The 15,243-nt window shown below is 43.3% G+C and overlaps 1 protein-coding gene across 3 annotated transcripts in view; it reads right to left on the bottom strand.

The window, feature by feature from the left end:
- The window catches only part of LOC105475779 (cAMP responsive element binding protein 5), a 415,489-nt gene extending 405,612 nt beyond the window's left edge, over nt 1–9,877 (bottom strand). For 2 of the 3 annotated variants that reach the window (XM_071094975.1, XM_071094974.1), the window contains exon 1: nt 6,287–8,319. In XM_071094975.1, coding sequence (XP_070951076.1) covers nt 6,287–6,289 — 3 coding nt within the window. In that variant the 5' untranslated portion in view covers nt 6,290–8,319. Of the gene's footprint in view, nt 1–6,286; nt 8,320–9,778 lie in introns of those variants that run through there. The other variant, XM_011731266.3, reaches the window with a different exon arrangement.
- Between the last annotated feature and the right edge of the window lie 5,366 nt (nt 9,878–15,243).

The raw sequence follows: 15,243 nt of genomic DNA, 5'->3' as shown, positions 1-15,243 counted from the left end.
TTCAATCCCCAAAACAGATGAGTAACTTACATCATTAATCTCATTGTCTCTCCACACAATCCTTTTAACAGTCAATCACAAAGTAGCCTGAGAGAAAGTTTCCCTGGATACTACCAAAAACACAGGTTTGCAACAGATGTCTCCATGCAACTTTTAAAACAGATTCCATGTTAAGAAGTTAATATATCCTTGTGTATTTACTAATCAATCCAGGTACATGTAGCCTGAAGCTGGGAAGTAAGAGGTATTAGCAAGGAAACCATTTAACTGCAAAGAATGCATGGGAAAGCATCAGAAAGAATGTTATTTATAAATACAAAGACAAGTGCAATAGTACAAGCAATTGGAAAATCCCTGCTTGGAAGCCACCCAAAGCAATGCTTCTATCTGGCATATCTGGAATACATGGCACTAATAAATGTGAGCTCTTTTCTCCTACTGACCACCCACCTAATCAATGAGCAGGATGCCTAGCCTTGGCAATCTCTTAGTTTTCCCATCTATAAAATGGGGATTAGAGCTACGTGTTAATAAACGAAGGCTAACATTCTTCCAATGAATGACATTACAGAAAACACAAATATCACCACGAAATGTAGAAAAACATGTAATTTTACATTTAAAACTAGTTTATAGTCATGCTTTAAAGGCGATATGGTCGAATAGACATGTATTTGGAAATAGATGGCTCTGCAGGGGATAAGGAGAGTGAGGGTCAGAGTGAAATGACTCATGAATTTGGGGATGCAGAGGCTCTCGCAGCATGAAGTCACAAGGGACTGACACCAAGGTCTCTCCTCCCCTTCACAAACAATTCTGTTTGTAGACTTCGCAAGAAGATGCGTGAGGAGTTTGGAAATTATTTTTTATTTTATACTTTTTGCATCCTTTAGTGAATGCACAGACTGGTGTATTATTAAAAACAGGTATATTAAAATAAAGCATTCTGATGTGCATTGAAAAATATTGATTCTTCTAATATTTTAAAAGGTGATAAATAAAAATGAATACCTTAAGTCTAGGAGGTTATAACTAACATCTTGACATGAGCAATTCTGGTCTAGACAATAACACAAGATTGTTAAAAGCTTGGAGGGAAGAAAATTCTGGGGGATCCAGATGTCTCAACTGGAGTAAAAATCTCCCTCCCCAAACAACTAAAGGCATGTATCTGGGGCAAAAGAGTAAGCTGGCAAAATACTGTAACTGAAATGTGAGGATCCTGACCTTTTCCAAAACAGAGAGTTTCTACGAGGCTACATGTAAATCAAATCCTAAATTAAGATTTCTAGGGAAGCAGACCACTTAAAACACCCACATTTGAAAGTTACACAAAACAGAGCTCATTTGTGGTGCAAAGAATTATTGTCTAAGTTATTCATTCTGTAAATTTTAATCTTTATCAGTTATATTTTCCTAAATATGTGTTGCAGGATACGGCAAGCTTGTAACAACCGCTTGCTGCCCTTGAACTCTGAATGAACGCTTTACTGCAATCCCTTTCCTTAAATAGAATCACAGAATATTAGGGTAGAAGATTCCTCAGAGATCAGTTAGAACTGTGGTTCTCAACCTCTGCTACACATTGGAAACACTTGCGGAGCTTTTAAAAGAGACAGAGGCCCAGGCCTTCACCCCAAACCAATTAAAGCCGAATGTCAGAGTGGAAGGGTATCGGTGTGTTTTAATAAGTTCCACAGGTGGTACTATTGGGCTGCCAGGATCATAAACCACTGATTTACCCTGTGTTGTCTGATACCATAGTCACTGACCACACATGGATATTTAGCACTTGACATGTGGCTAGTCCAAATTGAGATATGCTGTAGTTGTGAAATACACACTGGATTTCAAAGATTTCATATCAAAGAGAGAGAAAGAGAGAGAGAGAGAGAGAGAGAGAGAGAGAGAATGTAAAGTAGTACATTAACATTTTTATACGGATTATATGTTTAAATGATAATATTTTGGATATCTCAGGTTAAATCAAAGTGTTCTTAAAATGATTTCACCTGTTTCTTTTTAACCATTTTAATGCGGTCACTAAAACATTTAAAATGGCGTATGTGGCTCACATTTGTGGCTCTCACTACTGGACAGTGCTGGGTGAGCCCAACATTCTCATCACAAATGAAGAAACTGAGGCAGAGATGCATAATAGCTCAAGGCAGCTCTCTGGGCATTGCGTGCCTCCTGCAGTCTCAGGCTTCGCATTGTTGCAGAGCCACGAATGGACAAAGCTTGTTATGCCATCAGTCGCATTTCAACTCTTCTTTCCCCCTTTTGTTTTCCTAATTGTTTCTTCTAAGATTTGACATAAAAATCTATTTTCCTTACGGAAAAATATCCCTGCTCTACTGTGTACACATTTGTGACTTGTTACCGCAGGATTATTCATCAAGGCAGAGTAGTTGAAATGTATGTTAAAAAATGAATCTAGGGAAACACTAGCAGAAGGAAAATGCAGAGAATAGACAGAGAAAACATTTTGTCATGTTGTAGTTTAGAAGATGACCCTGGAGGCCCCCAGCATTCTGACAGTCACCTTCGACACAGGATCATTCCCTGATATGATTTTAGAAGCTTGAGCCTATAATATTGTTTTTCCTCCTAGGAGTCAGTGTTTTTTTGCACAATGTTGTCATTGCAGTGAGGCAAATCAGACCCTCCGTAATGGTGCACCACACCATAGCCAGATACCCTGGCGGAAACGGACTTTATCCCAATGCCTTCTACTCTCTGATGCATGAATTAATACCTGGCCAGTCAGAAGCCAACTTACTTAAAGAAGAAAATCTTGTTTTGTTAAAGTGAAATGGTCCTACCAGATCTGGCAAATAGAGATTACACCTATTTCTTCCAGTAGTCAGCTAACTCAAACAAAAACAAAGATTTTTTTGTTGCATATATTTTCCCCTTGGGAAGCCAACAGAGAGAGGACTGCATAAAACTGGCTGAAATGTGCTATATTTGAGAAATCATGCCTGCAACACAGGAGCTCCTCAGTGTAATAAAAGAATAAAAAGAGACCTGAATTCTGATCTAAAACCTCATGCAAACAGCTGGAGAGGAAACCTGTGGGTGAGGCCGAACAACACATACAGTAGATGCATTCAAGATTTCTATTTAGACATTGTTATTCCCCATCTTAAATACAGCACAGCCTAAATATCATCTTAAATCAAATGCGTGGTGCTCTAGAGCCCTCTGTGTTGCATGCATGAATTTTTTTAGTTATGATTGGTCAAGTTTTGCCAGTCAAACCTCAAAGAACATACTTCCAGACTCAATTCACTTCTCACCACCTCCAAACACACTCATATATATCCACCTGGAAAGATAATGTATTACAGACAGATCCTAGGCAAAAGTACACCTTCTAGAGTGAAAACATCACCCATTTCTCTATTTGACAAAAAAGGTTATTTATTTTAACTTTAAATAATATTTCAGATCCTGTCCTCATAGATGGTAAAGAAAAGACAGGAAGTAGAGAAAGTCACTGCCTTATTCTTGAGACAGTCTTTCGGACCATTTTTACTCTGCCTGGTTTTTACTCTCAGATGAAATCTGGATGGTGTGGTTTTACAGAGTATGTCTAATAACAATGATGATAAAAGGAGAATTTAAGTTAAAATTAATTAAGGAGGCCCATATTAGAAAAAATAACATTGCAGATATTATATAAGAATAAATGAAACTACAGCTTTTATGATTAAGGTATTCATTCCAAAGATCTGAAAAAATTTGTCTTTGAAAGATTAGTCATCAAAAGGTTTGAAAAGAGCAAAGGATACAAAGTCATGGGTTATGCCCCATTTCTGACAAGGGCATCTATGGCAGGAGCATCCGACCTAGAGGCAGGGACCAGGCTTCTCAGCCTGGTTTGGCTCTCTCTAGCTCTGGGCCTTGGGTGAGCCAGCGGTCTCTTCTGTAAAATGAAAAAGTTGGTCTATCAATTTGAGGCTCTCCCCTAGCCCTACCGTCCCCATAAAGGCATAAGCGTTTGTATCTCACCATCAGAATCTCTAGGCCTAAAGGAACTCCCTCTAAAATCAGTTCTAGTCAAATGCCAGCCTGGTAGTTTTCAATCCTTGTTAAGGATTGAAATCCTAAAATCCTTTTAGGGTTAAGATCAGAAATGTGACCTTAAGGAAATAGAAGAAAGCAGCTGAAATACATATTTTTAAAGTGATAAACTGATTCTGATCTATTTCTCTGGGGGCAGAGGGAAAGGCAATACAGTGAACTTGGAAAAAATAAATATTGAAATGTCAATATAATATCTTACACATTCAAGAATTTATCCTAAACTTTATCTTTTACTGGGAAAGTCCCAGAGTCCTCAATAAGAGCTTCAAAAATTTTAGTTGGGTTTCTGGAAGAATGCTATTACTATCTGGAAATTTCTAAAAGGCCTCTCTCTTTAAAAAAAAAAAAAATTCCTATGTTAAATCTACGATTTGTCCAACAATGGAATACTAATGGATACTCAAAAAACACTAATTGCTCATTTTTTCCTAATTACAAAATGTAATAATTCTTTAGTGAAAACATTAAACATGATGTCATTTTTAAAGTGCCAGACTTTCTATTTAAAGCATTGCCACAAAGTAGATAGCTTACTTAGTTTACAAATAGCAACACAAAACGGGTCTTCTGTGTCTTTAAGTCTGTTTAGCATATCTGAAAGTGCTTCTTCCTCACACTTAGATATTTAAGGCAACTGCCCCCCAGTTTATTACCTTATCTCAATTGTTTAATTTTCTTAAATAGAATTCAGAGAAATAGTCATAGATTTAAATTTTTAAACACTACTAAAGCATTGGTTGATTCCCATAATATAGCTGGTAGTCAAAGTGGACAAGATAATGAATTGACTGAGATCACTGTTTCATCTTCATCCAAGAAAGCTGCCTCTAAAAAAAGACCTTAAATTGCTGTAGAAATCCAATTTGTAAGAAGCATATAGATGGGAAACACCAGCCAGGATCACATTAATTTTGTGACTACCGACATTGCTTTGAAGTGAAGAAGAAGAAGAAGGAGGAGGAGGAGAAGGAGAAGAAGAAGAAGAAAAAAGAAAAGATGACAAAAATAATAAGTCCACTCAAATCCCAATTTTAATCCAACAACACAACCAGAAGAAAACAAACTACAAATACAAAGTTCACATCTTAGTGATCTAGTGAACATGACACCCCCACAAAATAATTTTTAGCTTGGTAATAAGTAAACTCCAATGACAAGAAAATATTATAGGATTGTGATACCTCATTGCTAAAAAGTAGATTATAGTAAGAAATTGGGAGTCTCGGAACTTGCCATCATGGAAACTCCATGATTGATTGGTTTTGAACGTGTAGGTGTGGGAAACTGACAAATCATTGTAACAAAAATATTCAACTTACTAGAATTGAAAATCAATGCAGGAAAAGTCTCTCTGACAAACTACCATTCACTTAGCCACCTACTCAAATAAAAGCTGCGACATAACAGAGATCTAGAAATAAAGGCATGGTTTCCAATTTTTTGTTGGAATGTTCCAATAGACTATCTTCTCAGGTATAAACTATATAAGGTTGTGACTGACTACTGATTGACAGGCAATTTATGGGCACCAGCAATTTACATAAAAAATAGTGGGCTTGGAGATATTTTCAAATATGTTTACTATGAGTGAAGTTGAAAAATAAAAACCACTATAATCAGTAAGGATTTAAAAATAAGAGATCTATATAAAATGCTATAAGCAAAGGAAAATGAGAAACATTTCTGGGGAGACACAAGTGAGTTTTTTTATTATAAGTTTTAAAACTAAAGTAATAGCTGATATTCAACCAATAGCATCATCCTTTGGGGGCATACACATCTAGGTTTGAATGCAGAAAACTGTTTTGTTTTTTTTTTTTTTTAATTTTTAGGTTTCTTTTTCAAGAACTTTCTTATTAAAACTTAAATACTTATTGAAGTGATCCATGAAACCTCATAGAAAGGGGAATTCATGCTTGACACATTACTTAACATGCTTCATAGCTTCCCCACTGCAGTTCATATGCTCCTGAATATATTTTACCCGGGAAATAATAGTCTTATTCACACACACACACAACCTTCCACATAAAATGCTACAAGTCCCAGGAAACTGACAAAAGCAACATTAAAATTTTGTGCAAAATCAGAGCTCCATATCTGAATTCCATCTATGAAAACACAACATTGGTTCTATTTAACTAAGTGCAAAGTTTTCTCTCTGCTTAATAAGCATAATAAACATCATCCTTACCATTATCTGTAGAATAAAAGCAGCAACGTGTTGCTTCCTGCAGTCACCAAATCAAGGTTTTTCTTCCTTTCTTTCTAGTAACTTCTGTTTCACCAGCAAGATTAGGAAGAAAATAAGTCTTGAGTATTTGCCTCAGTATTTCAGACCAGAAGACTGTGAAACTAGCTCTTAGTAAAAAGAACAGATCTGGTATTTTACAATTACTTCTGCAACCCAGAGGTACCTCCTAGACTCTGGTACCTCCCTCGTTCTCTAAGTTTCTTTTAGTAATGAGACTAATTTTTCCAGTAGCCTTGAACTCCCTAGATTTAACTGACATGGAAAATGTGACTAAAAATTTGTAGAACTGTCTAGCCTCCAACCCTACACAGAATCAACTTTGTTGTAAATGTTGAAGAACACCTCGCAAGCAGCTACATGCTCAGTTTCTACTCCTGCACTACGCAGCAGAGAACACCAAATAACAGTGCGCCATCTAGTTAGCAAGCTGCAATCTCCATGCTAGAAGGGGGGACACTTTCAAACCCTGGGAGTTAAGAACTTGTCAGGGTTCAGCTGCTCTAAAGGTCCAATTGTTTATTTAAATAAAAAAAAAATATCGCTACTGAGATAATCCACATCTAGTGGATATGGGAAAATTTAGGTTATAATGGCACTACAAACTTTTACATCTAACTTTGATTTACAAGATAAAAGCAAGTTTTAAATTAAAAGGGCTTTCTGTTAATAGAGCTTATTATTCTGAAGACGGGAATGATTTTCTTCGAAAGTTGTCCCTGGGTGCATGCCTATTATCTTTGCTTTTCCCCTTCCACTAATGAGCATTTATCTAAAGAGCCTGTTAATCCTCTGATGTGTGCTTCTGGTCAGAGGTAACAGTTTGAATAAAACCACTAATCACTGATCACTAAATCACTGATCATTAATCACACTTTCCAGTGCCCATGACTGGGCCATTTTTTTTTTTCCTTTAAGTCTATGCATCACAAACAAGAAGTTCAACATTTTCGATGCACACATATTGTGTGGAGGTTACACTATTTCATCTCTAGATGTGAATAAATACTAAATCCTGCCACAAACTTGGGGAAGTATGTCAATTAGACCCCAGACAGGAGTTTCACAAATGTCTACCCTACAGCATGGCTTTCACTTTGAAGAAAGTAGATCTAATTATAAGAAAACATGTGTTCTTCAAGAAATTCCTCATATTGGCAATATAAATATTTCTTTATTTAGTTTTCACCAACTCCAAATCAGGAACCACTCCAATTCCCTCTCCCGCTCTATCCAAAACTCTGTTAATACTTTTATAATTTAATTTCTGCACATTTCCCTCCCCCACCCCCCCGCCAAGAGTTCTTTTTACTTTGATCCCTTGCAACAAGTCATACACAGGGTCTTTATTTCAACTGCCAGATACGGAGGTTCTGACTCAATTCAATGACTTACGTATTGAACTTCCTCTTTCAACATAGAAACTTAAGGTTAAAAGCTAGAAACTAACGCACACACCAATTTATTGTATGGAAGTTTAGGTTCAACAACTCATATTCCCTTACTTTGGAAATGAAACGTTTAGTCTTGATCCTTTCAGCTAAACCTGATTTTGTCAGCATCCTGGCTTCTTCGTCTTCCCTCTTCTGTTAAAGGGCAGGCACTACGTAAAGTGAAGTACTTTGTTTGCAGTGGGTGTATTGCCTTCCTAAGTCACCACCACGAGGACAGAGTATTATCATAACGCTTGGAAACATTTCCTGATTTGCCTTTTCTATCAGGACTAAGCATTTTCGCTCTAGAGGAGAAGGCTTGCTGGTGCCTTTCTTAAATAATACAAAAGGGCAGATTGCGCGCTGATCAGGTACAGTGGTCCCCTCAGACCCCAGAAGCTTTTACCCACACTCCAGGGACTGTGCTCGCTCCAGGGAAAGCTGTAAAAGGCGGGGCCGGGGCTAGAGTGATAACGGTGTAGACGGGGGAGTGGTGGAGAGGGAGGGGTTGGGAAGAGAGGGCAATAAAGATGCCTAGGGAGGGGGCGATTGCACGAGTGTGTTGTGAGGAGGGTAGGGGGATGCACAGCAGAGTTGCTTTGTCAGCATTCTAAGCTCCTGAACCCTTGAGGAGCTCAAGCCGTTAATCAAACACTTACTGGCCTGCAGAATGACGTAATGGACCTGTATCCAGCCTTTATTCCTTGACACATGTCAGAGAAGGAGGGAAAAATAAAAATCAAACACATTCTGCAGACTGACAACGAAACATACAAGTAGCCCGCTCCAGACCCCGGCCTTGAACAAGCATCAAGTGGGGGCGGCACCGGTCCAGGGAAAGTTGGGGACGGGGATGAGAGTGTGGCCAAGGTCTGGGGCTTTATCTACTAGACGTCCCTTAAAAACAACTCTATGGCAAAGAAGTGGATGCAGCTGCTGAGAGAAAACATCTCCTTGGTTCCTTCCTTCGCATCTTGCCCCTCTAAGAACTTCACGAAAAGTTCAAGTGGTTCTGCCGAGAATCTGCCGCAGGGGGAGACTCCGCCGCCGGGTCCTGGGAATTGCCTGGGCGCCGCCAAGGCTCGAGCCGGAGCTGTCATTTGGGGCAACGGCCGGGAAGAGGTAACGATGCCAGCGAGAAAGCAGCGGAGGCAGGAGGCGGCCGGAGGAGTGGACGGGAGCGGACGGAGCCTCGCCGCTCTCCAGCCCGGAGCGCCTGGAGCGAAAGCCAAGCGCCCTCCAAGGGCGACCTCCCCTCCCCGGGCGCGCGCCAACCCACTGCAGCCAGCAGCCCCACGGGAGAAGTGGCAGCGGCAGCTCCGCACCGGGGAGAGCGAGCCCCCTGCGCGCGCGCCTACCCGCCCCCTAGGTGACCCGGAGTCCTCGCCGCGCCCGCTGGAAGTTTGCAAACTTTCTCCGGGGATTCCGCCGCCACGCTGGGAAGCTGGGGACGCGGGGGGAGGTTCCTGGCTCGCCGTCTCCGCTGCCGCTTGACCGCACTTCTGGAGGACTCCGCACCTTGCCAGGTCTCTGGAGGCAAACACACACCCCCGATTCATAACTGGTCCCCGCGTCAGGGGACTCGCGCGCTCCCACACACGCACGCACGCCGGGCGGACTCGGCGCCGGCTCCACGTTAGCATCCCTCCAGGCGCGCGGCGCGGCGGCCACCGAGCGCTCCGGCACTCACGCGGCGCGGGGTCTCTGGGGTGGCCTCAGGACACAGCCGAATTCCACAGTCTACCAGCACTCGGGGCCGGACTTCCCTCTGGTCCGCCAAAATGTTTACAAACACAGATCACCCTCCAGAAAAAAATGCATCGCATCTTCCCTACTCCTTGCCCTGTGACCTGCCCACTGGACCAAGTAACCTCGCGGCTGCTGCCGAGAACCAACCCCTGCAAACAAGTACGCTCCCGAGATGGCTCCCGCGGCAAGTGCAACAAAAGTGGCTAAATGCAAAAGCCCCAGAAGTGGCCGAGCCGTATTTTTAGGAACTTACCAAACAAGTGTGGAGAAGGCAAGAGCGGAGCCCGGGTGAAGGGACCACGTTGGACTGAGCAAAGATTACAATACATTCTATTTAGAGTGCATTACATCACCCCCCCGGTGACGTCACGTGGGATTCCTGAACTTCTAAATCATTGCGGTCCGCTGGGGAGGGACAGAGCGAGGGGCGGGGCCGGCGCGTCGAGGGGGCAGGCCCCACCCCGGCCCCGCCCAGACCCCGCCCCGCCCGCGCGGACCCTGGTGCACCCGCCGGGGAGCGGCAGCGGCGGGGGCGACTGCGCAAGCAACAGCTTGCAGAGCCCAGCGCCGTGTGACACGGCTCCCTGACATTAGTGGTGTGAGTCAGCTTGGAAACAATCCTTATGGTTTCAGACAGGACCACGGAGGAGGCGCGGGCGTGGGCTGTTCTGCGGGGAGGGCCTGATGGGGTTTGAAAGGTGTAGGGATGGGGGTTAGGGGAGAGGTGGGGAGGGGGATGCTGAAGGATGTGGGAAGAGGCTTTGCAAACAGAAATGCAGGACGCTCCTCCCTCCCCCACTGAGGATGTCCAGCTCCTTTTTGCTTGCGACAGTCATGACCTCATTTCAGTGTTCCCTGCATCCTGGCTTCTCAGAGCACTCACTTGTCACCCCTTCTTCACCGCCCCCCATCTCACCTCCTCCAGGAGAATAACTTCCTTATGGTGCACACTCTCATGAAATATACAGCCCCCACCCTTCGCGGGACCCCTGCTTCGTGCGTCTGAGAAGCTGTAGGGAGAGTTGCTCCTAAGGCGAAAGGTGAATCACAGCTAGAGCCAAGTGATGAGCCTGATTTAGACACGGCGTCAGAGCTGAAAGGGCCCTTGGCTGTCACTTCCAGAGCCTCTTCGGTAACTGGCCCAAGCTCACGGGCTGGGAAGCGGCAGAGCCAGGGCCAGACTGCAGGATCCGGGCGCCTGGTCTGCAGCGAGAGGAGCCTGGCGTCTCCAGCATCCGGCCGTCACCATCACTGTCACCATTCCCCTGCTGAATTTCCTTTCAGAAGTTCTCCCTTTGAGTAGGATTCAAAGAGAAGGCATAGGCTAAATCCAGCCCGATTCTAGACGACCAGTGCCAACCTCGCAGCCCCTCACACCTTACAAAGCATTTGCAACCACGTGAATTCCCTTGTTTCTCACAACAACCCGGGTACCATAAGTAGGACAGGTATTATAATTATCCCCATTTTACAGGTGAGCTAAGGCAGACACCAGAAGGTTAGGGGGCTGGCCTGAGATCACTTGATGAGCAAGGGGTGGCACTGGGCCCACCTCAATCCCTGTTTTCAAGCCCAGATCCCAACTGGGCTCCTTCATAGAGCCAGGGGTAAACATTCCCTTCTTGTGGGTTATTGGTGGTTGGAACCTCTGCTAAGAACACATTGGCTGGGAGTTGGAGCTTTGCTTAGAAACAGTTTAGCCCCCGTTAATAAACAATAATCATTTCTGACATTTATGTAACATCTGACATTTATATAGTACCTCTCATCCCAACGCATCACAACCATGACGGTGCAGTTTGCCAGAGAATCATGACTGGACTGGCTAGAAACTGTAATACATTGCCTGGATTGTCACATACTTCTGAGCTGGTTTTGACATACTAAATGGAAGAGCTTAGCATGTTATTTCTGTTTTTAAGTGTTTAAATGGCCCCTTGCCCTTTAGTGTTCCTTGAAACCACAGGGACTGATGACTGTTTGATCCTCACAGCCTTATTCAGAGTTCATCACTGAGTTTTCTACTTAGTGTTTTCCACATGTAGTCCTGAAGGAACTACAAAAGAAGGGCTCCAGTCCTAAGCTGAACCTTAACCAATAAAACTTGAAATATGACATTTCCTTTATGGAAGGAAGCAATACCCTCTCAGGATCAGTTCTATGACCAGTACAGCCTTTTCTACCTAAAGCAGGTGTCTACCATCTTCTCCCTCAAAGAAAAAGTCTGAGCCAGTCAAGGAGCAATCTAGAGGCAAAAAGGGGATAAAGCCAAAACATACCAGAGCTCAGGCTAAGAGCTTATCTTTTTCCACAGCTGATAGGAGCAAAACAAAGGAATAGAATGGAGAATTGAATAAGTAAGTCTGGGTGATCTGCAAAATATTTTAAAAGTAGATAATCAAAATACAAATTTGAAACATTTAATTCTCAATATTCTCTACATGAAAGCATACATATATAAGTTTTAATGCTAGTAGTTCATCTATTTCTAACACTATCTAAATTATTTGTCTGTATTTATAAATTATTTCTGATTTTTGTTTGACTTGCTGTAACTAAACAATGCTCCTGCTTGAGCATTGTTATGCTCAAGCATGACATATGGGAACACACATCAAACTTTCCATGACTTTCCAATAACTTGATAATCATTAGGTTACTTGAAGTCTCAATAAATAGAGAATTTCTGTTAACATCAGCAGTGTTGTTCATGATACTGACTCCTCCCTCAGCTTCTGCTATTGGCCCCTTGCCCTTTAGTGTTCCTTGAAACCACAGGGATTGATGACTGTTTGATCCTCACAGCCTTATTCAGAGTTCATCACTGAGTTTTCTACTTATTGTAGAAATAAAATAATTGCAATTTAATGCAAAAGGTTTCTAGCTGTCATATTACAGACTGAGATTTTTACATATTCCAGATCTCTGTTACCAACTAAATCACACACACACACAAATCATTTCTAAATGTAAACTGAAGAAAAGAAGAGATATTTATGAGTGCAGACTCTAGTGTCAGCCTGCCTGAATTCAAATTTTAGCTCTGCTACTTGACTCCTGGTTCTCTGTTTCCTCAACTATGAATGAGGATGGTGATGATAATCACAGCGACTCAAGTTCAGAATTCTATTACTTAAGAATTGTGCTTGGGGCCGCGCACGGTGGTTCACACCTGTAATCCCAGCACTTTGGGAGGCCAAGGCAGGTGGATCACCTGAGGTCAGGAGTTTGAGACCAGCCTGACCAACACGGTGAAACCCCCTTCTCTACTAAAAATACAAAAATTAGCTGGGTGTGGTGGCAGGCACCTGTAATCTCAGCTACTCGAAAGGCTGCAACCTGGGAGGCAGAGGTTGCAGTGAGCTGAGATCATGCCATCGCACTCCAGCCTGGGTGACAAGAGCGAAACTCTGCCAGAAGAAGAAGAAGCAGGAGGAGGAGAGGAGGAGGAGGAGGAGGAGGAGGAGGAGGAGGAGGAGGAGGAGGAGGAGAAAAGATTTTTGTTCGGCACAGGGCAAGTACGATGGAAGCACTCATTCTCTTTTTATTAATAAAGGTATTTTGGCTAATGCTGTGATAGGTGGGCATTCGGTGATTTTTTCTTCTTTTTTTACAAACTTAACTAAATAACTGAAGAGAGAACCTTTACCCAGTAATTCCCCCAGCTCCACATTGCCTTCTGTATGTGTCATCTGGGCCAAGCAGCCTCTCATCTGTCAAATGTGCCAGCAGAGCCCCCGTGTTTGTGGACTCATATTTCTGCCTCATGCTCACTCAGTCTCTCCCAGGATTTCTCAGAGCCAGAGTTTCATGGAGGCTGCAGTTACTGAGAGCAGCTATGCCATAGCATCTCTAAGGGTGCCTCTGCTGGTGGTGGCCATGGCCTGGGGCATTTGCTCTCTGGGGTGCCAGCACCACCACTAGGAATGCCCTCTCACCCACCAGGTCTCCATCCATTGTGGCCTATCAGACTTATGGAGACAGGGACGCTTACATGAGAACCAAGGTAAACTGGCTGGGGTACCACCCAGCCAACATTCTCCCCAGGCTCATCCCATTTCTCCCCACAAAACAGGAGTACAGGCGGGACACAACCAGCCCTGGAGGTACTATTGGCGGTGGCAGAGAGATTGGACCTATGCAGAGCTGACTGGCACCTGCAGTGACCAATGAGAATAGGTGAGACCCCTGCGAGACCAGGGATTAACCCTTTAGTTGCTGGATCGCGGGCAGTGGAAGGGAGAGGACTAGACAGTTGGGCCAGTGGGGAAGCACTAGGCATTCACCAACTCCCACGGAAGAATTTTAATATGTTAAGAAATTTACAACCTTACTAGTACTTATCAGGCCTGAATAAAACCATCCCAAGACACCTCAGATGGGAAGAAATTCTTTAGCTCTCCACTTTGGGTTCAGTCATTTCTCCAACATTCAGCAAACATTAGTGGATCTTCCAGTGCTGAGGACAGAAAACAAAAAACGGTCTCTTTCTTCCCAGCTCCTAGGCTCCCACAGAAGTTCTCAAACATAGTGGAGTAAGCAAAAAACACCTGGGCAACTTATTAAAATCAGTTTCTTGAGTCAGACTTCCCCAGGGATTTTAGTTCCAAGGGCTGGCATTGGGTCCAGGATTCTGCATTTGTGATTCTGATGCAAGTGTCTGGGGAACTCCCCACCTACCACCACCACACACACATACTTCGAGTGACTCTAGTTTAATGAATTCATAGATGGGCAGTGATCCAGGAGGAAGCTGATGAGGGAGAAGAAAAGAGGTCAGTCTGAGACACTCAAAAATATGACCCAAGCTTTCATATGCTTAAGATCAAGGCCAGGCGCAGTGTCTCACACCTGTAACCACAGCTATTTGGGAGGCTGAGACGGGAGGCTAACTTGAGCCCTGGAGTGCGATACCAACTTGGGCAACATAGACGGCCTGGCCTGGGCATCTCTACAAAAAGTTTTTAAAATTAGCCAGGCATGGTGATGTGCACCTGTGGTCTCAGCTACTGAGAAGGCTGAGATGGAAGGATCGTTTGAATCCAGGAGGATCAAGGCTATGATGAGCAGTGCCTGTGCCACAGCACTCCAGCGTGGATGATAGAGTGAGACCCTGTTTCAAAAAAAGAAAAGAGACCAATCCTTTAGCAGCTTCCCAAAAAGATGAACATATCCCTAGAGAAGGCTTCTCATCATCCCTTCTGCGCACATCACTCAGAGTGACCTTTTCCCACTTTTTACATTTTATTTTAGGCTTTTCTTAACTAAGTTAAAAGTGATGGGGAAAGGGATGCTGCTGAAGCCCACTTTGTGGTTAAACATCTAGCTATCATCCCATTGGGAAGTTTCCATCCCTTCTAAAATGGGTCTTCACCAGGTTTCTTCATTACCTTACTTGAAGGGATAAAGATTTCCAAATAAATGGAACTGCAAAATGCATCCAAAACTGTCAAAACCACAACACGGTGAGCTAACATTTACCAAGCATTTGCTCCGTGCCAAGCCTTGAGCTAAGGGATTTATATGCATTTTCTCTGTTAATCTTCACGTCTCTGTGAGGCAGCTGGAACCATTCTCATTTTGCAATGAGGAGATCTACTCTTAGAAAAGCTGAGTAACTTACCCAGAATTGCACAGCTGGGGCATGGCCGAGCTGAGAAAAGAACCTACATTGCTGGTGCCTGTCCCAGTGCCTGCCTGAAGGCACTCCATGCTTTG

The sequence above is a fragment of the Macaca nemestrina genome, chromosome 4 (genome assembly GCF_043159975.1).
Source record: "Macaca nemestrina isolate mMacNem1 chromosome 4, mMacNem.hap1, whole genome shotgun sequence".
Classification (NCBI taxonomy): domain Eukaryota; kingdom Metazoa; phylum Chordata; class Mammalia; order Primates; family Cercopithecidae; genus Macaca; species Macaca nemestrina.
The sequence above is the reverse complement of the archived record's forward strand: the minus strand, read 5'-3'. Positions and strand labels throughout refer to the sequence as shown.